The sequence below is a fragment of the Glycine max genome, chromosome 20 (assembly GCF_000004515.6).
Source record: "Glycine max cultivar Williams 82 chromosome 20, Glycine_max_v4.0, whole genome shotgun sequence".
NCBI classification, from domain to species: domain Eukaryota; kingdom Viridiplantae; phylum Streptophyta; class Magnoliopsida; order Fabales; family Fabaceae; genus Glycine; species Glycine max.
The window spans coordinates 45,331,185-45,355,979 of NC_038256.2; the positions used below are offsets into that span (position 1 = coordinate 45,331,185).

At 33.3% G+C, this 24,795-nt stretch overlaps 4 protein-coding genes across 9 annotated transcripts; all 4 read right to left on the minus strand.

Moving 5' to 3' along the window:
- Positions 1-1,063: 1,063 nt before the first annotated feature.
- Positions 1,064-5,365, minus strand: LOC100788121 (SRPBCC ligand-binding domain-containing protein). 2 transcript variants are annotated; one of them, NM_001354911.1, is made up of 6 exons: positions 4,980-5,343; positions 4,736-4,904; positions 4,487-4,663; positions 4,327-4,410; positions 3,455-3,536; positions 1,064-2,004 (listed from the first exon to the last, which is right to left on the minus strand). In NM_001354911.1, the coding sequence occupies exons 1-6, from the start codon at positions 5,201-5,203 to the stop codon at positions 1,562-1,564; spliced, it is 1,179 nt and encodes a 392-aa protein (NP_001341840.1). In that variant the 5' UTR covers positions 5,204-5,343; the 3' UTR covers positions 1,064-1,561. The 2 variants fall into 2 exon arrangements, with proteins under 2 accessions (NP_001341840.1, XP_040868985.1); XM_041013051.1 differs by having other exon boundaries at positions 1,289-2,004; positions 4,487-4,648; positions 4,980-5,365.
- Positions 5,366-5,953: 588 nt separating this feature from the next.
- On the minus strand, positions 5,954-8,368 carry LOC102668982 (nuclear pore complex protein NUP98A). Its single transcript, XM_041013463.1, is given in 5 exon segments — positions 5,954-6,600; positions 7,234-7,417; positions 7,420-7,796; positions 7,894-8,115; positions 8,232-8,368. Coding segments are annotated over 4 exon segments (690 nt in total). The 5' UTR covers positions 8,021-8,115; positions 8,232-8,368; the 3' UTR covers positions 5,954-6,598.
- A 47-nt stretch (positions 8,369-8,415) lies between these two features.
- On the minus strand, positions 8,416-10,031 carry LOC113000735 (nuclear pore complex protein NUP98A-like). The gene is made up of 5 exons (XM_041013577.1): positions 9,969-10,031; positions 9,738-9,826; positions 9,193-9,227; positions 8,770-9,030; positions 8,416-8,588 (listed from the first exon to the last, which is right to left on the minus strand). The coding sequence occupies exons 1-5, from the start codon at positions 10,029-10,031 to the stop codon at positions 8,494-8,496; spliced, it is 543 nt and encodes a 180-aa protein (XP_040869511.1). The 3' UTR covers positions 8,416-8,493.
- A 1,533-nt stretch (positions 10,032-11,564) lies between these two features.
- LOC100800271 (putative lysine-specific demethylase JMJ16) lies at positions 11,565-22,706 on the minus strand. Of its 5 annotated transcripts, none has more exons than XM_041013394.1 (13): positions 22,388-22,706; positions 21,479-21,622; positions 21,036-21,402; positions 20,839-20,910; positions 19,733-19,810; positions 19,099-19,611; positions 18,765-18,989; positions 17,881-18,042; positions 17,276-17,644; positions 13,700-15,128; positions 13,498-13,601; positions 12,665-12,862; positions 11,565-12,213 (listed from the first exon to the last, which is right to left on the minus strand). In XM_041013394.1, exons 3-13 carry the CDS (start codon positions 21,351-21,353, stop codon positions 11,977-11,979), a joined length of 3,705 nt encoding a protein of 1,234 aa, XP_040869328.1. In that variant the 5' UTR covers positions 21,354-21,402; positions 21,479-21,622; positions 22,388-22,706; the 3' UTR covers positions 11,565-11,976. The 5 variants fall into 5 exon arrangements, with proteins under 5 accessions (XP_040869328.1, XP_006606423.1, XP_006606422.1 ...); XM_006606360.4 differs by having other exon boundaries at positions 11,565-12,285; positions 21,479-21,553; positions 22,388-22,705; XM_006606359.4 differs by having other exon boundaries at positions 11,565-12,285; positions 21,496-21,622; positions 22,388-22,705.
- Between the last annotated feature and the right edge of the window lie 2,089 nt (positions 22,707-24,795).

A 24,795-nucleotide genomic window follows, 5' to 3' on the forward strand; every position in this document is an offset into this window, starting at 1 on the left:
TATATATTATGTGTTATCTAAATTTAAAAATGCATGCTATCTAATTTTGAAATTGACAGTATATATTACAATTTGTTTAGTTTTCATATCTTCACCTATTTTTTTATTTATTTATCATTTAAAATATTTAATTTAGTTATTTATCTTCTAAATTTGGATTGATTTTTTCCTTCTGAACCAATAATTATCTTCGATTTTAACACATAATTTTAAATAATTTATCAATTGATTTATGTGAAACTTTTTCTATTAAATTCATTACATAAAAATCATGAAACACAACAAAAGTTCAAAGCAAAAGAATTATAGATATATTAAAAAAATCATGTGAAAAGTGTGATTCACGATCAATGATTTTTTTTTTTATACTATCTTCCAATAACTCTATAGATTCAAATTATATAATATGAATTTGCCAATTCAAATTCTCTCTCTCTCTCTCTATATATATATATATAATTAGTTGGTCAATTCATATTAGATTTTTTAGTTTTCCAATTACTTGAATTGGCCAAAATTATATAAATATAATTAGCTATATATTCATTTTAAAATACTTATTTAAAAATTAAGCGAGAATATATAATTTGAACTTAACATATCTTTGTGATGAAATTTCCATTTCTAATGAACCCTAATTCTACTTTATTCCAAATTAAATTTACATTAAATAATGATTGGAAATAGCCAATTTAACTTTTTTTTTTAACCAGTCAGGTCACTAAAAGTCTAAAAATTTGGAGAAGCAAAAACCAAATTTTATCTATCTTTCAATTCTTCTATTATTATCTAAGTTCATTATTAAAATATATACTAGTGCAAAAAAAGCACTCCCCTGAACTTCAAAGTTACCTATATGTTTAAATGGGTGTAACTTATTTTAAAAAATATAACTGTTATTGGAAGTTAAAATAAAATGTTGTAATAATTTATAATAATTAAAAGTAAAAATATTCAAAAGAAAGATGACATCAAAAAAGATTATTTCTTATATAATAATAGTTATAGATTAATACAATATTAAAAATGAATATTAACTATAACGATTAAAGGACCAATAATTAAATCGTAATTCAACAACCACCTACCCTGCAAACTGCAAAGTGTTGACTGTGATTATTCATCAACTGCCGGTCTTCTCATTTTATCTACAGAGACTTGGCAAATACAATAAACATTCATGCAACGAAATTTTGAGAGCTACCATATCTTGTTCACTGTATTTCTCAGAATCAAACGGTAGAAAAAGAAGAGGGCAGAGAGAGCTAACAGTAAAAAAAACATGAACTAAAAGAAAAACCTGAATATTGATGTTATTCCTGCAGCATGACAATCTTTTTTTAATGACATAAAGATACAATGTAGCTATTTCCAGTTAAAAGCCGCCTCATAGATCAAACAAATGGAGAAAGAATAATACCATTCTTCTTGAACCATGGCTGCCAACTAGATCCAGAATAAACATTTGCCCCAAAGCAAGAAGTGACATCTCAATTTCTAATTCTACTGCCAGAGGGAATTGGCTGGCCTGGCAATTTCTCAAAGCAAAAAGCATAATGTATCACAACCTCCTTCCTCCCATTTTTGCAAACCTTCGGGCTACTCCAAATATAACTGCCTTAGTCAGTAGTCCTTGATCAAGAGTGCAGGCAAGGGCAATGGCTCCACCAACAATTAAAAGCTTAGGTATGTTCCTTCCACCTGGTTTGTCAGAAGAATCCTGATTTTCAGTCTCCAACAAGTCACTGGTCGTGTTTTCCAGAGACCTCACATAGTCCATGGTTACTTTAGTGTTGATCTTAGCAGCACGTGCACAGGGTGACAATGGGGTACCAGAAACCCTTTGTTTCTCATATGTCCGTAGTCCTGGATCAAACTTCTTGACAGCTCCCCACATACCCTGTCGAACTCCAAGCTTAGCAATTTCCCAGGGAATTCCCATATCTTCGTGATGAAACAATAACACTTCACATGAAGTCAGCTGGTCATCTTTTCTTGATTTAACTGGATATAGACCACAACAGATGCACATAAGTTTCTACTGTCTATAAAACTGTAATTAATGAAAACAATACAAAATTGAAAAATAGGTTTTCTACTATGTTCCCCTTGGCACATGATGAGAAGTATTTATTATTATATAAAAAAATACAGTCATTTAATATTTATTTTTAAGTAATTTAAAGTATTTAATAAGGTGTATTTAATGTTTTCACACTAAGTGCCAACAAGCACAAAATAGAAAACCCAATAAAGATTTCTCGGGCATCATGTTGCTAAAAATTATACTTTAAGGAAAATAAACAGAGTATAGATTATGTTCCATCATTTATATCAAACCAAAACCAGTTCAATTGAATCCCAATTGGATTCCAGATTTTGAAAGTTCTTTTGAGACAATAACTAAGTCTTAAATCTTAATTGATAATTAGAGAGGAACAAATTCTAAAATTGAGTCCAAGTAGTAGTAGACAGAACATGGAATGTGAGTTCAGTCAGATGCAAGCTGGTAATATTACAGAGATGAGAATTGGGGATTATATCATAATTCATAACCACAGATTGCACGTTTTAAATATAATTTGAAACTAGTCTATCAGAATTCTATCACATCTATAAGACCAACATGAAGTATGGTAGCAAAATTTGGTCAGTGAAGTGTCAAAGGAAGAAAAATAAAACTTGCAGCAGAGATGAGGCTTCTTAGCTAAATGAATGAAAATACAAGAGAAAATTAAATAAAAAATGATATGAATGTTAACAAGAGAAAGTGTAACAAATGGTAGCCAGCCCAATTAAAAGGAATGGAACACGACCTCAGAAAAAAATTGAGAAACTACCAAAATGACCTTGCTCTAAATGGATTCACTAAAAATTGTGGTTTTTAATGGAGCTCAACGACGTTGAGTTGATCCATTTAAGGTGAGATAAGGCTTGGTTGTAAACAAAATCACCAAGATAGCAAACGGTAACAGACTAATATGTCTAATGTAAACTATACATCAAGCATAGGTTGAATGTGAACTTCAAGGTTTTGAAGTAGAACCATAATATGTCTCTGAAGACAAGAGAATCATTCCAAATAGAATATCTGAAAGCCGTCACTGAGTTTGTTCTCAATTATATGTATAAGGAAGAAACTTCCATGTCTCAGTACTCGATTCCAAACTACATATTGGTAAGCTTTTCTAACATCATAGATTATAATTTCAATATGTACACATTAATACATGCAACAAACCCCGACTTCTGGAAGGGATGCATTTATTAGATAAAAGGTCAACACAAGCTCAGCATGTTGCTTTGATTATTCATGATAACTCATCAGATCGCATGACCCTTGTGCCGGCGACTCATCATTCAAATTTCTGCCCTATCAATTTAATTTCTTAACACGTGAAATGCCAGTTAAATAAAGAGTGCTTTCAAGAATTAGCTCCAAACTGCCTGTTACCTGCACGAATACACCAGCTTGAATAAAATAAATCAACTCGTTTAGGTTTATTATGCCTTGGCATGGAGGGGCAAGGTACTCCCTGAAGAAGCAAAACAAGCCACAAGTCAATATCACAAACCAGAAGTATATGTATAACGTAAAAAGATTGTTCCGGAAAGAATGAGAACACAGTCATAATTACCAATCAGCTATTGTTACAAATTGGAAATAACTTACTTTAATTCGAATAAGTTCAGTTTAATTAAGGTTCAAGTCAAGTGTAAGATGACCATGCAGTGTTCCTAAAAAACAAACCTCTACTAATATAGCGTTAAAGTCTTTGCATTACAACAAGGCTGATGAAAAGGTTAGCAAATACTAGCTCGTTAACTCTTTACGGACAAACCAAGACAACAAAATAACATCTCAACACACAGTCCAGTCCAAATAAACAAACTAAACAAGTATGAAGGACTCAACCAAAGACACAAACCAATTGAAGCATTACAAGATCTAAGTATCCAGCTAACCCACCCAACCTTAATTTCAGAATGGACATAAGAAAAGAGTAAAATCAAACTCTTACACCCTAATTGGGAAAACTTTTCCATAAGCACTTATATGAGAAGAAAATGAGACCAATAACAAAATAAATAAGTTTCTCCATGAACTAAAATTAACTTGTGCATAAGGTAAATATAAGCTTTTGGAGAAGCTAATATGAGAAAATGTCTGCAAATTAACTTAAACTTATACACAACCTAAATTTTACTTATGAAAAAACTTATTTCGTTTTTTTTTCCTTCTTATTTTATTCCCTTAATAAGTATTGATGGAAAAGTTTATCCAAACAGAGAAGGAATTTAATTAGCAATTAATTTCATTCGAACCTTAGTGACACAGTAGTAAATTCGTCCTGCGTCCCAAATTCGCCTCCCAATTATATACTCTCTGTCACTGCAAAAGAAGGGAAACTGCAGGCAGAATTGCACAAGATCAACATGAGACTGCAACAAACTCACATATCACAAAACAACTTTCACCACTAACCTTGCGCACCCAGTGCACCATCATTGTTCCAGTGAGGACACACTCTTGTATGGTGGAAGCATGTATAAGCATGTCATCCCACTTCAACCTGAACTCATCATCCCAAAAGAAATCCCTCACCAACTCAGGACTCGCGTCTTCGAACACCGTTCTGCTCCGGTACTGCGGCGGTCCACTCTAACAAGCATACACCCTCACTCACTCAATTCTAACAAACTGCAAAAGGGAAGAATGAAAGGTAAGGCGTACCTCAGGATCCCTACGCCACGCTTGATAGGTCATGGTCGGGGTAGAACGGTCCATCATCTGAATCCATGCCCGCCCTCCGTCTTTTTCCTCAACCAACTTCCACAGATGCAGCAAATCGTCTTCCGTCACCACAGGACTCCCACTCGCGTCTTTCTCACGCGCGGAGGAACTGAAATTAGAAATGAAGATTATGAGATGTTGCATTTGCATTTGCATTAGCATTAGAATTCGGCAATTTGCAAACCTGGTGGCGGAGTAGGTAAAAGCGGTGTCGTTTTGGGGATTGGGAGGGCGAGGAGAGCGAAACTTGAGAAGAGCGTCTTTGGGGTGAAAGGCCCATTTGGGCTTCCACGCCCAGCCCACGACGACGCCGACGATAACCGCAATCCATAGCGGAGTAATGAACATGGCGAGGTCAGTGATTATGTCCATAAATGAGGGTATCTGGAAAATTCCAAAAAGAGGCATGGCGTTGGAAGTGGAAGAAGAACCAATCCCAACCAGAATTTGGCGGAGAGAGATAAATAAGGGCCTCACTCTCACTCAATTGCGTTGCGGACCGATACGGATAAGGATTACCAGATAAGCGGTCACAACGCATCTTCCCCAATTAATTATTATCATTTCATAACGTCAACCATTCAAATAAGTTTATGTCTTGCTATTATAACAATAACTGTCCTTCTTAGAGGGCATTAGTTAAAAAGAAAAGAAAAATGTTTAAGCTTCCTGTCAAATTTATAAAATATTAATTTCTCTTAACATTTTCCAATTTTATGATCTTTATCAATTTTAAAATTTAAGAGATAAAATAATATATTAAGTATTCATATAATGGCTTTTGAACATCATTTATAATCTTCATTATACATTTTAACATTTTACATCCGTACAGCTCAAATTAGTTATTAGTAATCAAGAAAAGAGATAAATTAATCCTAGAAAGCCTTTACGTTAAATTCAATAGCCTATGCTAGGAAACCGGTGAACAAGTGAAGTTTTTAAAATATTAACTGACATGATCCGCTGAGATGAGAGGGTGAGTATTCAAAAGTTTGAGAGTTACCCATTTCGGAATTCCAAATACTTAAGCAAACCAAACCCCATGTTGACACTCTTGATCAACTTATTATTGAAATAAGAAAATCATATCAAACACCACCCTCATGATTCAAAAAAATAAGTTAAAAATAACCATAACATCTGTGCGAATCAAACTTGTAAAAACCCACATTTGAATTCTATAAAATATCCCCCAATGCATCATCATCCGTAAGATAAGAAGCACATCATCAATAACGTTGGCCCAAGCTCTATCCACACTATTGACAGGAAAAAAACATACATTTTAGAGCAGAACTTTGGTTCTAAAACTATCAACTGTACTTTTGTCCTCCACCATATCGAACCAAATGGACCAAACCTTACTTGTGATCGTTTATCTAACTGTTTTTATCTACCAGCTTGTAGATGCTGAAGTGTTTGACCTTGATCTTCCACTCTCCTTTAATGGTATCATATGATACAAATTCAGCACCTTGGTCCTCAGCCATTCTCTTGAGCATCTACTTGTATTTCTCGATCTTTGGCCCTTCCATATACTGATGTCCAATTCTTTTGCTGAAACGTCTAAGGTTTAGTAGTGTTACCTCAGCAGGCTTATTCAGCCCTTGTCCCACAGACTGCCGCAGTTTTGGCATTAGTGCCTCAACACCAGATTTATGTTCAGGTACAATGGCATCCTCACCAGCTGTGACCACTGTCTGCCTTTTGTGGAGAATGATCTTCATTGCTCCCATTGGATGTTTGCTTAGTCATCATCGGCTGAGCTTGCTCCTTGATAAGACCATTTTCCACTGCACTCTCTGGAATCATTTTAATGATCCATCAATTGAAAATTAGTTTAACCACAGTTATTTGATAATACTTGCTATAATATTGAGAGCACAACAACCAATGTTCAAAAAAGTGCAAAATAAACTAAATGCTAGAAATTCATAAGAAACACGTACTTTCTTTATCTTTATCCTGTGAACTGGTTCTATCAGGAGGTGTTACACATGCCTCATTAGAGATATTTCCTGAACATGACATTGAAAAAAAATAAGGGCATGTTTGTCACCACATTTTATGGTAAAAGGTTTTTTAATTAAAAAAATATATCTAAAAAACTATGATAATTAGGTAAGTTTGTTAAAGAAAAAAAAGACTACAAGTAGCTTTTCAATATATATACACCTGTGCATGCGTATAAAGTAATTTGTGAAAGTACCTCTAACTACAGTTGAAAGATTTAGACACTACTCATCCAGAAGGTTTTCAAAACAATTTGAATACTCTATTCCATAATAGCAAACACTGGAACACAAATCTTTGGATGGCACACATTATAACCAATGTACAGAATAAATATAATTGATAAAAAAAAAAGATATTACCATTAAAAGGGGTATAAAAAGTAACTGGTTAGCAAGACCCTAAAAATAATTGTAACTTACATGAGTCCAAAGTTATTCTGACCAAATATGCCTGGAGTGCCACCAAAGCTGCAATTGATGAGAAAATACTTACAACAAGCCAGGAAGGTGAATTGAACAAGCTTGATTGACTAAAAGAAGGTGTAGTCTGCCCAAAAGGGCAGGTAAACTGTCCAAAAGCAGAACCAGTCTGTGCGGTTGTAGCCTTGTAGGGGCTGCAGAACTAAATAATGGGGATGACTGTGTGTTGCCAAAAATGTTTCTGCCAAATGGTGAAGATGTAGCCTGAGCAGGAGCAGTATTAAACAGGGACAAAGATTGCCCAAAGCTGGGTGTTGAAGAAGAGTTAGCTCCAAATGGACATGGGGTTGAGCCAAAAATAGATGGTTCTGCTGCAGATGTTGAAGAACCAAAAGCTGGTAAACTGAAAGCAGGAGCAGCTGAAGTTCCAAATCCAGAAGACAAAGGTGAACTCTTTGGCACAAAAAGGTTAGAATTAGGTGTTGTGGTAGAGAAAGGATTGGCTGCTGATTGGTATAAACTGAAGCCTGTCAAACCAGTTGACTGAATAGAGAGATGCCCACCTAAATTTTAATTATATAATAGATTAAGTCAAGGTCATCATACTGCAATGAAAGCAAGAAGAATTAAGAAATTGTTTATTATATATATAAAAAAAACCTTTATCTCCCAATTGATAGTCCTCCCATCTTAGTTGCTCATGACTTTTGTCTTTGTAAATAGGCATCGCAGATATGGACTCCAATTTTGATCCAGAGGTACAACTATCTGCTTCAGTAGTTGCCATGTAACTGGCTACTCTACTGTCACTCCGTTGTTTACCTCCAAAACCTGACTGCCCAGTACCAGTATTTCCAAAACCTGATCTCGGAGTTTGAAATCCTACAGAAGAAATATGTGAAGATGATTTTCAACTACATTTGCACAAGATACAGAAGTTCCCTGTATCTTGAAAATAGATATATCACAGTCAAAATTCTAATGGTTCTTGAACTCACCAAATGCTGAACTCTGACCTCCCAAGGGTGAGGTTATGCCCCCAAATGGGCTGCTGCTACCAAATGCAGGAGACTGACCAATTTGAGTGGATCCAAAACTAAACAAAAAGGGTGCTAGAGACCCCAAAGGCAGGAGTACTACATGGAGTACTTGAAGTGCCAAATGCAGATGTACTTGATATAGGGGTACTTGAAGCCCCAAATGCTGGCTGAGATGATGCACCAAAAGGTGCTGAGAAACCAAATATGCTGCTTCCAAATGCTAGTTGTGATGGCTGGGTGGCACCAAATGATACTGTTTGAGTAGAAGCAGATTCAGAACCTCCAAAAGAGGCTGCTGACCAAAAACTGATGATCCTAGAAAGCAAGAGAATCAATTCTCAGATTGAATCAGAAAACTGACAGATAACATAATGAGAAAGGAAAGAAAGCGAGTCAAATGATACTAATGGTCACCATTTATAGATGTAACGAACTCAGTAATTCAATAACTACCACGTGTAAATGAAATGAGAAAAAGGATTCAATGCACACTTACCACTAAAGGATGACGATGAACTACCAAGATCAGGAGTTGAAGATGACCAAAAAGAGGGAACTGAACTACTGAAAGCTGGTGACGATGAAAAACCGAAAGCTGTATTGGAAGCGAATGGAGAAGATGGTTGAGCTACCCCAGTGGAAGAACCTCCAAAACCAATTGGCGAACCAAATGGAGTTGTAATACCAAATGGCTTAAGAGCAAAAGGATTGATACTTGAATTGTTCTGCCCAAAACCTGATGATGACTGCCCAAAAACTGTTGAAAGAATAATTCCAATTTATCAATGATTTGTGAAAGTAACCAAGAACCAAATAAACATCATCTTCAGCCTTCATACACACACTTAAATAGCAATAACAACAACAAAGAATGATACTAAATGATAAAACAATCATTCCCCAAATTCAAGAAACGAACCCCAAAGACCACAGTACTTCAAGAAACATGCTTGGCTTAATAAAAAACACAAAAAGAAACCAAATTAACGCACAGCATAATAAAACAGGAGGCGGCAAAACTTACGGTGTTGCTCCTCAACTGCAATCACATTAAATCATCATTAGTGTTTTTTTTCTTCCAATTATTTCACAACACAAAAGAAAATAAAAACGCAAGAAAGAAACACCCAAAACGCAGTGAAACAAAGCAATTGTTTTTCTCTTTTGTTATGCATAAATGGATTAAAAGACAAAAGTTATATTAAGCAGAATTAGATAGCAATTGAAACTGAAGTTCAAGTTCTCCTTAGAATCACGTTCACCGACGCAAACGAAGCCAAACGCGATCAATGCAAAGCAAAACTCGAATCAGCACACAGAGAAGACGCTGGAAATTAGAGAGATAGGGACGGAAGAATGCAATGCGACATTACATTGCTTAAATCACACGGTAGCGCTTGAAAGATAATGAAAGATGAATAAATGAAGAGGAAAATAAAGAAATAAAAAGACTAAAAAACTTACAGTGAAATTGGGAAGAGAAAGTGATGAATGGCTGAGGCAGGAACGAAGCCACTGCGTTTTTCTCTTCCAGTAACAGCAGCAAACTGTGTCTGTCACAGATTATGCTTTAATCAACCCCATTATTGTGTGTAAGTGTTACTATAAACATGTAAATTATATATATAAGCCGCATAGCTTAAAATTTAAGTCAATATAAACCGTATTGCTTAAAATTTAGGTCATATCAAATACCGGGTTACCGATGCCGTGCGTTTTCTTCTTCTTTAAATTTCTATAAAAGTTAGTCTTAAACATATTAGACACACACACATATATATATAATGCATTAAATGAGATAAATGTTCAGAAGAAAAAAAATGAGACAAGTGTTTGTATGAGATAGTAAAAAATAGTAATAAATTTAGACTTTACAATTATAGATTGATGAATAGAACTAATCACGTTACCCTTAAAAATCACACAATTTTGTGATCCAATCTTAACTTTTTTACGATTTTACTCTATGATTGGCGGGACATCTTCTTCTTTTTATTTTCTAGTCGAATCAGCTTTTGATATATTAAAGTTCATCTTTAAAATAAAAATTGCTTGGTTTCCAATATAAAAGCCGTGTAGCTTAAAATTTCCTTGATAAAAAACAAAAATAAAAAATATCCTGAATGTATCATAAAAGCTCAGCAAGTTATTGTTTTTCCTGAATAATTTGTTTAACATACTTAAAAATCTATTAGGTGTGCTTCGAAGGACGTTAATAAAATTGATTTTGAATGTAATTGATTTTATAAATTAATTTTAGGTAAACATGATTTTGAAGTGATAATTTATGTTTAGATATTTTTATTATAAAGTTAAATTAATTAGTATAATTTTTTATCAAAAAAAAATCTACTCAAAGTTTCTTCAACTCAATCAATCTTAAACACAATTAATTCTAAATTTTCTCCGACCTAAACTTCAATATGAAAGAATTTATCTAAAATTAATTTTAGAATAAAATTTATTCTCCAACATGAAATCAGATAGATACTTTAAATATAACGAAGGATTAAACATAATCTTTTAAATCAGTTATTAAAAATTAATACTTTGACCTAATTCCTAATGCTTTCTAAGTTTTTCAAAATAACATGGAAATATATCCCTATATTTATATCAGTTATAAAAAGATTATTAAACATAATCTTTTAAAATTTTCAATTATTAAAAATTAATACTTTGACCTAATTCCTAATCAATTTTAAGACAAAATTGTATAAAAACAATCCGTTTGATGAATTATGTTTTTCAAAATATATAATTATTGAAAAATCATTTGGTTGAGAACCAAATAACGCCTCTCAAAACTAGAGTGTGCAAAAATTAATTTAATAAAAAAGTCAAACCCAATTGATTTTAAATTATTTTGATCTGTTTGATTTTATATTCAAATAACCAAGTTGATTTAAAAATCAATTCAGAATCAAACTAGTTTTACTAATTCTGAACTGATTTTTATCAATTTTAAAATGATTCCAAGAATTTCGAACTGATTTTTAAATTATTTTTTTCAAATAAAAAAAATTCAGGTAAAGATCAGTTTGATTAACCGAATCAATTTTATAGAAACAATCCAATTTACCGAATTGATTTTATAAAATGCACTTCTTTTCTTGAACTAGTTTAAAAAAAAAAAAATTGGTTTTTCACACCCGTTTAAAGCTTTTGAAATCATCTACATTGTAAAGGCAACAATCAAGTTTTTATGCTTTAAAAAAAGAAACAAACAAACCGTGGTATAGAAAAAAAAAATTATAACATGTACTTTTTTTTGGAGAAAACAGCAAGATATGAGTAAAAAGCTATTTTCTAAAATAATTAATCAAATCTAGCCATGAACCTAATTGTAGTTCCAAATTGTGTGAACAGCATATGAACCAAACCAAAATCAATTATAAAGGCTGGTAGCCTCGCCCTTCAGAGTTTCAGACGAGACAGCCAAAATCATACTTGGTAACTTTCCACATCTCCTTGCTGCCACTTGAATAGAGCAAAATTTTGAAGGAAAATAGCCGCCCCCCACCCCCCCGACTTTTCCTAATTTTATTTCCTTTCTTTTTTCTCTCTTTCTCTATAACCTCCATTCAGGTGGGAAAAAAAATCAAAGATTAAGGTTGCATTGTGCAACCAAGGAGGAACTACAATTTACACGTCAAGAAAAGGTTAGGCGTATGTGAACAATTCTGTCCAAATAATCAATTACCTAGGGCGGTTGTGATTTGTGAATCTCTTCATTGAGAAGTTGCGCAACTAGGTTCCTGTCAGCCTCTGGCCTATTGTTACTAAGAATGCTGTACAATAAGTTCAATTCTTCTGCATTAGACTTTTTAAATAGGCTCCTTAGCACTGCAACAACTTCAACGGGCATGTGCTTATTCAAGAGAACCCCTTGACCATTTCCACCATTGACATTGGTTTGGCTTGATTGAGAAATCTGTCCCTGAGGACGAGAGTAGGGCCGTGAGTCCCAATATTCATTACATAATCTAGTTCGATCCAGCGCCTCAATAGCCTATTGAAAGAAAGCAGGTTCATTATACCCTGATAGCTATCAAAATTCAAAACTATGCACAAAGAAAGAAAACACATGTAACATGGTAAAATAAGGAGTGTTAGCAACATACTCTTTTTAACACTATTATGCCATGTTTGGATAAACTTTTTCATAAGTGCTTATAGAAGAAGAAAATAAGACGGTAAAATAAATTGAGCTTCTCACATAAGCTAAAATCAACTTACTTTTATAAAAGCTTTCATTTAACTTCTCCAAAAGCTGGGGTGCATAAGTTAATTTTAGTTTATTAGATAAGTTGAATTCCTTTTACCTTTTTAATTTTATTTTCCTATAAGTGATTACTCAGTAAAACTAAGGCCTTAATCAGTAAAATTACCTGCACTATTGCTGGTGAAGAAAACCCAAACATTTCAAAGCCATCAAGGCTGCCAGGAGGCTGTAAAGGAGGAAGACCCTTTCTTCCCAGCTTATGTTGCTTTGCAATTTCTTGATTCACTTTCTCTCTGATCAGTTCCCAGCATCTTGCAGCTGACATATGAATGAAGACCTCACTTGCACAATTTTCCAAGGAAACCTGGGATAAAACAAGATTTTAGTTATTTCACACACCACCTCTTCCCAATTCCAGACAACTAATTACTCACAGCAACATATTTCAATGTCCAAAAGTAATTCATAACTAAATGCATCCAACACCTAAAAGTTTTAATATCTCAATTTTGATCTGCTAAATAAGGAAATAAGTTACTCAATAGGTTAAAAACGTGAATGCTCCCATCAAAGATTAACCCATACCACAACACCTTGTTTGCATTTTCTCCATGACTCCATTCTTAAAATTAGATGCCCAGAAGCCAGAATAATCCGTAGTGAAATGACTTAATAAAGGGGCAACCGATTCTCAACAACATTAACATGTTATAGGGAGCAACTTCTGTAGAAAAAAAAAATACTCGGCCTTAAACCAACAGTATGCCATGAAGTGCAAAGTAGAGGAGCCAGGAATCTTCCATCAAACTTTTGCCCACATAATAAGGGATAAAACTCAGCAAGATAAGCAACAAAGGATTTAATTAAGTCCAAGTACATCAACAAATTTACATCAGATATATGAATTATGAAATACCTTTCCAGACATACATACAAAAAATAAATATACAAGGCCAATTGCATGACAAAAGCCTGTAAATGAAAATAAGGAGAAAGTACCATAAATAGAGGCCAACCACGTCCAGCATCAACTATTTCTGAAATATAGTAACACATACTGGATGGATCTAAGACATTTATGTATCTAACACGGCTTCTAAATCCTGCATCAATTAATTTAATTTTCATAAATACACAGCTTACAAACTCAATTAAACGCTGTCATAAAAGCTGTAATTCATTATGGACCAAGTATACATACCCTTTGGAAATATAGCCTGACTACTGCACCAAGACTTTCCAGAAAGCACTACTCCAAATTCTAATGGTTCAACATTGCAGTTGATGCGCCGGACAACCTTTGCAATCCGAGGACCTTTCTGACGGTAATTGTTTGGAGCACAAGAAATGTTCCCATTAACAGCTCTTGCATTGTCTGCTACATTAGAAGTGGCACATCCTCCAAGGTTTTCATGATTATCTTCAGTCTTAACCTTAATGCCAGAAAGTTGTGGGTTCAGAGGACAAACCTCCAAACTTTCCAAACAATAATCACTGGCCTCTACTTTTGAAGGAGCTGGAATATTTCTAATAGATTCTGTACTTGTAAGACCCATATGACAAGAAAGATCTACAGGGGTAGAGGCTAGAACTGTTCCAGTGTGTTCATGACATTCTTGTTTCACATGCAAAAGTCGAGTTGAATCAGAACTCATATTTTCACGGGGCAATGTAATAGCATCCTTTTCACCTATCACAGCAGAATCTGACACAGAAATGGTCAACTTTGTATTTTCTATATCATTACATGGACTTGTCTTATCTCTAGGACATGTAAGCATCGAAGAAAGTTCCTTCCTTCTATTTGAACCGGACATCTTTTCATCATCTTCATCGTCACTAAGAAGTATAATACTGTTATTATGTCTGTTAAGTGAACTTTTTTCACCTCCATGTTGAGCTAGAGGCACGGATAAAGCATATGATGTATCATCTTGAGACAATTGCCAACCAGGGGTTCTCATATTTGATCTGCATATAACCGATTCTTCTTTATTAACACAGATCTTATGATTAGCCGCCTCAGATGTAGGTTGTGAGCTTTTAAATGTTAGCAATTCCTTCATGGATCTCAAAGATGAAATAGATTCAACCGATTTCCTCTGTTGAAAATAGCTCTGATCTTTGCTATTTGCTTGATTCTCTGTAGGGACATCAATCAATTGAGAATTGTCAATATATTTATTTAATGGATGCAAAGCCATCTCTTTATGCACAGTGGCCCTGGAAGAATGAGATAAATTGGATGAATACGATTTCAATTCCTTATGTATTGTTTCCTTGCTTGCTGACACAAAAGAAGATAACGCCAGCCCAAGATCTGATTTTGCCCATCTGTATATTGCACTTAATTTTCCTTCCAATGCCTCCACAAGAATATTTAGTTCACTAATATCATACCGAAAGAGGAAAAATTTGGAATCCCAAGAGCATGAACAAAACTGCTTTGCATGATCCAAGCAAGCATATCTATCTGGGGAACAGCGACAACCAGCAGCAGATAGGTGTAAATCAAAAAAGCAAATGTTGCACTCCCTTTCATTTGTAGCATCAAAAGTACTCTCCATTTTTAATGCCTGTGAAGGACTGCAGAGAAATTCCCTTCTTGCTCGCTCCATCTCGACACGCATCTATAGAGGAAAACACAAGTAAAACAGGAAAAGAGATTATTAGCATTAAAATTCAATAAAAGGTACCAATCATGTACCTTTATAGAATTTGGATTACAAAGCATAATTCATATATCTCAGTTTTGCATTAAATTTTGATTAATACTTTGAGTATTTTATTTATTTCTTGACAGGGTTGGGGTGGAGGGCAACTTATTAATCAAAATGATGAATTTCAATTACTTCAAAATTGAAATTGACAGATAACATTTGCTCTACCTTAAGAAGTTTCATATTAAAACAAGATCCTCAAATGTTCAGCATCATAGTTTAGTTACGATAGTGGGGAATTATAACAAGTGTTCAGGAGGTTGATCCTTGGCACCCTCATTTTTCTATAATAAAGTTGAATCTGACAAAAGCAAAAGGAAGGCAGGCCAATGCATTATTTATACTTCAAGCCCAAAAGCCTCTTGAGTAAAGGGGTGTATGTATAACATATAAAACCATTGATGAGCCTTCACATAATAACTTAAAATTTTCGGATAATTGGTTAATGACTACTAGAGTATAGTTTAACTCCTAAGTATCTTTTTTTTTAATATCTGTACAGAAATAGTTGAGCTAAGCATATTGTTTTGATTCTATATCTTAGCTGTCATCTCTAACTAACTCATAGTTAGTTGAGTTTAGTTAGGGCCTAAATGCTCTATAAATTCACAAAATCTGATTGTACAGGTTCAGTTCATTGAAACAATAATACAGTTTATCTCTCCCACTCTCTCTCACTTCTCAATTCTCTCTTAACTCTTTTAATGAAAAATAAGAATCATTGACTTATTTTGGGAAAAACCCAAGTCCCACATTAGCTAGAGATAAGGCAAAGATAGTATATATATATATATATAGGGGACAACCCTCACCCCATGAACTAACTTTTGGGGTTAAGTTAGGTCAAAACCTATATTCTAAGATGGTATCAAAGTCTATCCTAGATCCATTCAAAGGATCACCCACCATGTTATACACGCACCAAGCCCAAAAGTGTTGGACATGAGGGGGTGTTTTGGGAAAAAAAACCCAAATCCTACATAGGTTAGAGGTAAGGCAAAGATAAAATATATAAATGGGGGACAACCCTCATCCCATAAGCTAGCTTTTGGAGTTGAGTTAGGCCCAAACCCACATTCTAAGAACTTATAATTTTTCCTTTTGTTTTTATTACATTTTTTGGCTAACAATCCTCGTTCATCTATAAGTAAATCCCTTTGTACCTCCAAAAATAAGCTTCACCAAAAAACATTTAAAATCAATCTAGCACTTTATGCTTTCAGTTTACACACTCTCAACAATCAACTAACATAATACAGAACTAGAAGACGAGGTGGTGTAAAAGAAAGGGATGAACAGACAGAAAATATCCAAAAGCACTCCACCTCTTCAACATCAAATCAAGATTCAAATTGTGAATTGTCAAGCTAATTTTTTAATTGTGAATCATAATTTGTATAGAATCATATAATTCAGAGACAATAAAAAATAATTTCAAACATATCATATAAATGTTATATAGTGTTCAATGTAATAATTATAGTAGAAACTGATAAAACAACTTAACCATAAGTATCATACGGGGGGGGGGGGGGGGGGGGGGGGAATTATTAGTTATATGTTAAGCCTCTATTTTAGAAAATGAAAACTAAGCAATGAAATAGCCAAATAGAGTGCATGCATTGAATGAGTGGCAAAAAAGTAGTGGAATAAACAAATAGGATAGGTCTAAGAGTGCTCCTTTAATTCCTTTTCATTTAACAATTTAAGCTTATATCACTTTTCAATTCTTTCATGAGAATTGGTGAAAGAAAAGTAAAAAAATGAAGGAAAAAAAAATAATGATTGGTAGAGCCGTATGATTCATATCAATATGAAATTGCACCAATTCATTCATGTATCATAAGTTTCAATGTCATTTGAGATTCATCTTAGAATAGAAATCGATAGGTTTTATCATAGGATTTGTATTGTGAATCATAAGATTCTCTAATAACTGTAAACAAGACTATTTAAACATCACCTCCCTTATTATGGTCATGTTATAAGTTAATACAAAATCATAAATATCATACCTTTATACTGCATTATAGGGATTAGGGAGAAGCAAAATTTACCTTGAGTGCTTTTGCCAAAAGGCCATCCTTTCCACAGACATCCTTCCATCGTAGATTATCCAAAGTATTCTTCTTCAGCAAATCAAGCTCCCATTGGGCTTGTACTGCTTCCCTTGCAGCCCCAAGCAACAGCTTATCATGTGATATAGAAGTCTTGCGCCCCTGCTCCTGGTACAGCTCTATAGCAATATGCCCATGGGGCAGCCAGTCAACAGGAGCTACATTAACAGCCTCAGCACAGTTGAAGCCGCAGTTGAACCCAGAGTGGTAGGCTCTAGGAAATGTCAGAACAAAGTCCCCAGGGTTTTGGATACACCTATAAACTGGTACTCCTTTAGACTTAAGGATAGATGGAGAAAGCTGAGTGACCTGCAACAAAAAGTTCGAAATTCAGGCATTAGATAAATATATGTCCAAAGAAATACACATGATCATCCAACATAAGTATGGATAGGTGATTGAAATTAAGAGGTAAAAAATGGAAGATGGAACTTCACTCCACCCAGTGAGAACATAATAATAATTTTAATCTTTTTTGTTACCTCTCTAACAGAAAAAAGATGATTAAATGACATTTGTCAAGTGATAGAAAAACTTTTACTCACCAGCTTATGAAGCAAGTCAGGCTGTTCTTCAAAAAGCTCTGGTAAATGCTTTCGCATGGCCTCTTCCAATTTGCAGGCATCTTTTCCAGGGACACCATACCACATTTTTGGAGCTCCCCAATGCAAGTAATTCAATGAATATAAATGATGATCTTCCACATGCTGCATCCATAATTAAACCACAAAGAAAATATAAAGCTGTTATCAAAACTAAAGATACTATGCCAACTAAGAGTTCATTCTCTCACACGTAAACACACACTTCACCAAAAGCACACACACACACAACATCAACAAATTGCCACTCAACACACAACAAATAGTTCTGGTCTTATGATTTACCAAACAAATCAGGGCAAAAAGATGTCACCTATACTATGTATCCCCTTATTCTCACACAAATGAACACCCTTACATCCCCTCCCATCCTCAAAGGGCATACAAAGACACAACACGCACATAGACATGCATGGGTTCCTATAAACAACAACAAATGGAAGACAAGCAAATATATACTAAAGATAAAGATACATATATACATATAAGTATGTAACTGTAACAGTTATTGTCAAGATATTACAGATTTATTGCAAGCTGTTATATCATATTTGATTCGTATTTACGTAGATAGCTTATTTTTAGAATATTTGCTTTACATTGTAATTAGGACAATATTTTTAGATTTAGGTCCATTCTTTACTTATCTTTGGGTTCTCCTTGTATCTATATATATTCAACTATTCATGTATCCTTCTGAACAGTTTAATCAATCAGAAATGAAGTATTTTTTCAATCTTTTCCTTTGGTCTCAAGTGTTGTAAACACAAATTCTGAAGAATTCATGAAATACATTCTAGAAAATGAGGGAAATATGTAGTCCTTACCCAACAAAAGGAGGAAAAGCACATTCCTACATACAACCATGGCACTAGAACACCAGATATATCACTGCTTTCATAAGAGAGCAGAGAGCCAGGTAGCCTTGCAAAGTTATTTAAATTCCAGCCAGATTTTATGTACTGTTCATGTGAAGCAGAACCTACTTGACTAGATTTGCTAGGGAAACCACTCCCAAAAATCCCAGTTTCCAGATCAGCTCCATAAAGCACCTGGAAGAGTATAGAAAATGAAATGTAAAGAGAGCAGCATATACTAAGGGCAACAAATAGGCAATAATTTCATGAAGCAGCAAACTATTGAGATTCTATGGAAAGTGACCTCAATTTCTTCAGTAGGACTCTCGACCATCCGCCAATATTCACCTTCAATGTTCTCTACGGAAGGCTCTGAGGTACCATTTAAAATTGTTGTATTAGCACCCAAATGAGATACATTCTCATTTTTTCTGAAGTATTTGAGCTGAAAATCTTCTGCATATCTCTGAAATGTTTCCAGGGTAAATTCTGGACCAGGTTCAAACCCAAACCTTTCAACTTCACAAAATCCTGCATTAGGTCCTGTTCTAGTGCTATTATCCACCCCCATCCTTGTGCATCTTCTCCTTTTCCTCTTCATATTAGTTTGAATCTTTGACATCTTTCTCATTGAATCACGATTCTGAAGTTTGTCAATCCTCTGAACACGGGTAGAAAATTTAGAACCCTCCCATATACTTTTTTCCTTGAGAGGACAAGGGGGTTTCCAAGAAGATGGCGGAACAATGCGACAAATTCCATATGGCTCAGCCTTGGAGCGAATGCTTGATATATATTTCAAAGTATCTTGAAACTCCTGGGAAAAAAAATGACAAGTCAAGAGATATGATTTTCTGATAAAGCTAATTGACAGAACTAAACAGAACAGTGACATGGACAGAAGTGAATTCAAATGTGTCATAGGAATTGAATGAGACCTCTTCAGTAGGGTAGAAAACAGGAGCATCCTCAATATTTGGCTTACGAGCATCTTCTGGTCGCCACCTGGCAACAACCTGTCAGAAACTTCAATTGTCAATTACTCATCACACAAGAGAAATGCCCAATAATAGCTATTTTATGATGAAGCAACCTCTATAATATATGATAAAATTAACAACTAAAGTTCATTGTTGTCATTACAATAACCAGTCTGATTGATGAGAAGGTAGACCAAACCACTTCTGTTTTAACATTTTCTTAGAATGTGGGTTTTGATCTAACTCAACCCCAAAAGCTAGCTCATAAGGTGTGGGTTGTCCCTCACTTATATACTCTATCTTGGCTTTATCTCTAGTCAACATGGGACTTGGGTTTTTCCCAATACACCACTTCAGGCCCAGCACTTTTTGGGCTTAGTGCGTGGATAATATGGTGGGTGGCCCGTTAATGGATCTAGGATAGGCTCTGGTACCATGTTAGATTTCAGTTTAAAACCAATTAGTAATAAGTGAAGTTGCCCATTAGATATCTAAGGTTAGATTTCAGCTTAAAACCAATTGACACTAAGTGAAGTTGTCCAACAGATATCTAAGTTGCACCCCGAGAATTGAGGCAAGACGATGTGGGACTTCCAAACATCCCCTCCACAAATGCCTATCAAAACAGGTGAGAACCAAGATGGACTATAGAGCTTTGATACCATGTTAGAATGTGGGTTTGGGCCTAATTCAACCCCAAAAGCTAACTCATAGGGTGAGGTCACTTATATACTCTATCTCGGCCTTATCTCTAGTTAATGTAGGACTTTTTTTTCCAACACATTCAATAAGGGAACATCCAAATTCATAAAATTTTCCAATACAAATGTCATAATTACTACCTTATTACTCTCTAGTATTTGTACTTTTCTCTTAATAAATTCTTCATTTTTCAAAAAACAATTAATGTATGTCTATATTAAGTTATTAACATAATAATAAAAGAAACGACATTGATAGATGAGAGAGAGGAGAATGGAGACAACAAGCTAGAGTTGATTCATTAATAATGAGACCAATAATACTTTCTAACAGGGATAAATCATGATATATTACAAATAGACCTTTTGGCAATTACTGCAATCTGGACATCCACGGATGACTCCTCGAGGAAGACAAGGTCTTGAGGAGAAATTCTGCATTGACATTCATATGTAAGACACCAACCAGAATTTGTGCACTCAAATATTTAGGAAATGTTGTGCATTGTACTCAAAATCAGGACAGCTAAAGAAAAAAAATGAACCAATATAAGACTGACTTGATCATGCCGCTCACAGTCAGGGTCTTCATCTGAAATGTTCTCATATTGTCCATAATTAATCCATGGTCTTCGTCGAAGGGATCTAGGAACCTTTGCAGTATCACCAACTTGAACATCATTTTCCGCCTGAGTTGATGGTGATTCAGAAGCACTAGTAGAGGCCGAACAACTGGTCATATTTTTATCATCTTGTTTTTCATTGTTTTCTACCTTCTTCAATGAGAAAGATGTATATGACTCAAAACCTGGTGGAACTGATGGAAAATCATCATTATCTTCTTTAACACATATTCTCATAAGCTCAGTCCCCATCATAACCTCATGCAAAAAGGCAGTAGGAAATAATCTCTCTGATTTGTCTTCCCTGTATGAACTAAGGAGTCAGCATAAAGCCATAATCTGTGCGCACACACGGAGACACAAAAAAGCCATAAACTTACTTTGATGAGAAGAGTACCTATGAAGTGAAAGATGTAGAGTTTGTTGGTTTTCTGAACTTCCACTGCATAGTAAAGCTAGAAATCACATCAATAGAGGCTAATTCAAGGTCACAGTAACTTCAAAAATTGTGGGAATAGATCAATCTGAAATAAGTCACAATAAACAAATAGAGACAGCTCAGACAAGGTAATATGCAATACAGTATCTTATCATTCCATACTTCATTTTTCCATTTTCTATTTACTCAAAATTGTTATCCAAACTCTTGTCGGACTAAAACTCAATAAAGCAATTGACATTCATCCAACAGAATGGCATCAGAAAGCAAAGACATATTAAAACTTTGACATGTTCTTTTTTGTTAATATTCTTGTTGAATCAATTGACAAATGAATTATCAAGCTTAATGTAGGAGAATGCAACATCTAAATGCATGCAATGACCAGCATTCTTTATCTCTTTCTCACTTATCCCTCTTTTAATATTTCTCTTTACCTTTTTTCAGAACCAAATCCCTATTTCATTACATTTCAACGATCAGATCATGAGATCAAAATTTAAAAAAATTCAGTAATCACTGACATAATCCCAAAGATGACCTAAAAGAGCCAGTAGAATTTGTTCAAAAGGACCTTCATAGACTATAGTTACCATTATCTGTATACCTAGCAATACAGATGTATAGAGCAGAGCAAGCATAATTATAAACTCACTGCAATAATATTATTTAGAAAAATTAAAAGAGAAGAAACCAAACAATAATTAATAAATTAGTAATTAGTAATAAATAATAATAATTATAATAATAAAAAGGAACTTTAGTCAATTTTACTATAATCAAGCGATTTTTGTAGTGATTAGCTATAATCCTTACAAGAAACAAAAGACCACATCCTATCAGGAGTTACCTAATCGAAATCGTAGAGGAATTGCGATTTTCTATTGTATGGTTGAATACGTGGAAAATTGGGGTTAGTACAATGGAGTATGGATAAAAAATAAAGGAAAATTTCGAAGTCCTATAGATGGCCGGTGATGAGAACGATGAGCGTGGAGAATTGAAGACAAAGTGAAAACTCTACAAACCCTAACAAGATGGAGGAAGAAGACGATTGAGGAAGCAACATAGATAAATCTGTATCCTCTACATTAATGTCTAGATGAAAAACTTTTTTCCCTATCTTTTGGATTTTTTTTTTTTTGGTCAACTTTGTTTTGGGGTAAACTTTGCAATAGTGCATATTTTGTATAAAGTATTGAGCCCAAGGACATTTTCGGTTTTTTATCTGCTTTCTGGCTTCACCTTGTGGTCTAAGTCTAGCCAAATCCCTATAACTAGTACTCTTTTTCATGTATATCTTTATAAATAGTAGTATTTGTACTATAAGTTATAATTTTTAATTTAATACTCTTAAATATAATCTTAAACTTTAAACTTTTTTTTAATATTTTACACTATAATTTATTTTCATATAAAATATTTATAAATGTATTCCATTGTACGATAACTTTAATTCACTATTTATAATAATACATTTATCTAATAAATAATTCTTTTTGCATACTTCAATTTTAATTTTAAAATAATAACAATAATAAATAGTTGGACATGTTTTAATAAATAAAAATTATTACAAAGTACGATGAAGAAAGACTCGTTTGAAATTTAATAATGAAATCACTCAATCTTTGTGATTTATTTGAAGTAATATATATATATATATATATATATATATATATATATATATATATATATATATATATATATTACTCTATATGCATATGAATTTATATATTTACTTTAAATATATTTTTTACCTGTATGTTTTATTTGTAATAGAAGTTAAACGAGTTTACGAGTGTGCATCATCTAAATTGTAATATTAGTCGTTATTTATTTTTTATCAGTAATTTTTTTGGTTCTTTTATTTTTTTTTTCCTACAATTTTAGTCTCACATGTTTAAAAAATTTATCATTTTGGTTCATTTTCATTTTTGCATATACTTTTTTTTGTATTTTTGTTTAATGTCTATATGTATATTAAAATTATCCAGCCATCATTACCTGTCAACTGTTCACTTTTTACTTCTTTTTTTAAATCAAAACATTTTTCTCTTGTTTTTTCTTTTTCTTTTTTTCACTTCAAAAATTTCAATACTAGTTAAACTTTAAATTTAACATATTTATTTAAGATAATATTATGAAACTTAATTAATTAAAATATAAAAAATGCATGATAAAAATTAAAGGTAAAATCAAAATTACATATTTTAAAAAATATGGAGACAATATTATGGAAAAAATAGAAGACGAAAATCTCATATAAAAAAATTATAATTTAGCCAAATACATCTTGGCTACTAAGGCCAAAATAAAAAGTAAGAGATAATATTAAGGATTATTCTTGTTGAGACTTTTTTTTTAGTATTAAGGATTGTATTTAAGTTTGAGATTTGAGATAAGGAGAGATTTTGCATAATATAAATGGAGAAATTGATTTGTTGGATTTTTTTAATCTTGTCTGCTTTATTTGTTGGATGCTTGAACAAGTAACTTTCCAAGAAAATAAAGTCTTTTTTATTTGTATTGAAATTGGTTTATTTTCCTTTCAAAAAATAAAGTCCAAGTCTTTTAAATTTGTGTTAATATTGTCTTTCTAAAATTGTTTTCGATTTTGAAAATAATTATGATTTTTTTTTAATAATTCAAAATATGAAACTTATCTCATTATTAATATTTAAATCAAATAAGATCATAACACGTAATAAAAATGATATGAAAAGTGAATTCACAAGCAATATTGACAGGTATTATGTGATTCACTAAGAGTGCGTTTGGACAAAGAATTTTAACTGAGAAAAGTAATTTACCAGAGAATTTGAATTTTTGTCATTTAGAATTCATTGTTTGGATGTTTTTTATGAAAAATTTAAAATTTTAGAATTTTAAAACAAAATTTTAAATAATTAAAAATCTAGAATTTCAATTTCCTTCTAAAAAATGATAAATTGAAATTATCTTCTTACAGACTTCTTCAAGATGAGAAATTTCAATTACCGTCTGAGCTCCTAAAACATCGATCGGATGTGAACATAGAGGAACACGTATAACTAGCACACAAATCATATCTTTTTTTTTTTCATTCATTTTTTTCATCCTCATAATTTTAATTTTTTTTATCCAAACACAAAATTTTGAAAATAAAAGAATTTCAATTGAAGTATTTGAAATTCTTAAAATTTAAAATTTCTCAAGAATTTTAAATTTCTCCATTCAAACAAATTCTAAGAGCTTTGAGCTATCATTGCTTGGTAG

What these genes read in the sequence shown, in the direction of transcription:
- LOC100800271 (XM_006606360.4), bottom strand. Translation starts at nt 21,353, where the DNA reads ATGATGGGGACTGAGCTTATGAGAATATGTGTTAAAGAAGATAATGAT. An exon ending in ACTGTGAGCGGCATGATCAA is followed by an intron (nt 20,911 to 21,035) that starts GTCAGTCTTATA and finishes ATGTCAATGCAG; the next exon opens with AATTTCTCCTCAAGACCTTG. An exon ending in TTTTGGCAAAAGCACTCAAG is followed by an intron (nt 15,129 to 17,275) that starts GTAAATTTTGCT and finishes TTTCCTCTATAG; the next exon opens with ATGCGTGTCGAGATGGAGCG.
- LOC100788121 (NM_001354911.1), bottom strand. Translation starts at nt 5,203, where the DNA reads ATGCCTCTTTTTGGAATTTTCCAGATACCCTCATTTATGGACATAATC. An exon ending in TTTACCTACTCCGCCACCAG is followed by an intron (nt 4,905 to 4,979) that starts GTTTGCAAATTG and finishes TTCTAATTTCAG; the next exon opens with TTCCTCCGCGCGTGAGAAAG. An exon ending in TGGTGCACTGGGTGCGCAAG is followed by an intron (nt 4,411 to 4,486) that starts GTTAGTGGTGAA and finishes TTCTGCCTGCAG; the next exon opens with TTTCCCTTCTTTTGCAGTGA.
- LOC113000735 (XM_041013577.1), bottom strand. Translation starts at nt 10,031, where the DNA reads ATGTTTAAGACTAACTTTTATAGAAATTTAAAGAAGAAGAAAACGCAC. An exon ending in TTTCTCTTCCCAATTTCACT is followed by an intron (nt 9,228 to 9,737) that starts GTAAGTTTTTTA and finishes TTTTTTATTAAG; the next exon opens with CCAAGCATGTTTCTTGAAGT. An exon ending in TTCATCGTCATCCTTTAGTG is followed by an intron (nt 8,589 to 8,769) that starts GTAAGTGTGCAT and finishes CTTGCTTTCTAG; the next exon opens with GATCATCAGTTTTTGGTCAG.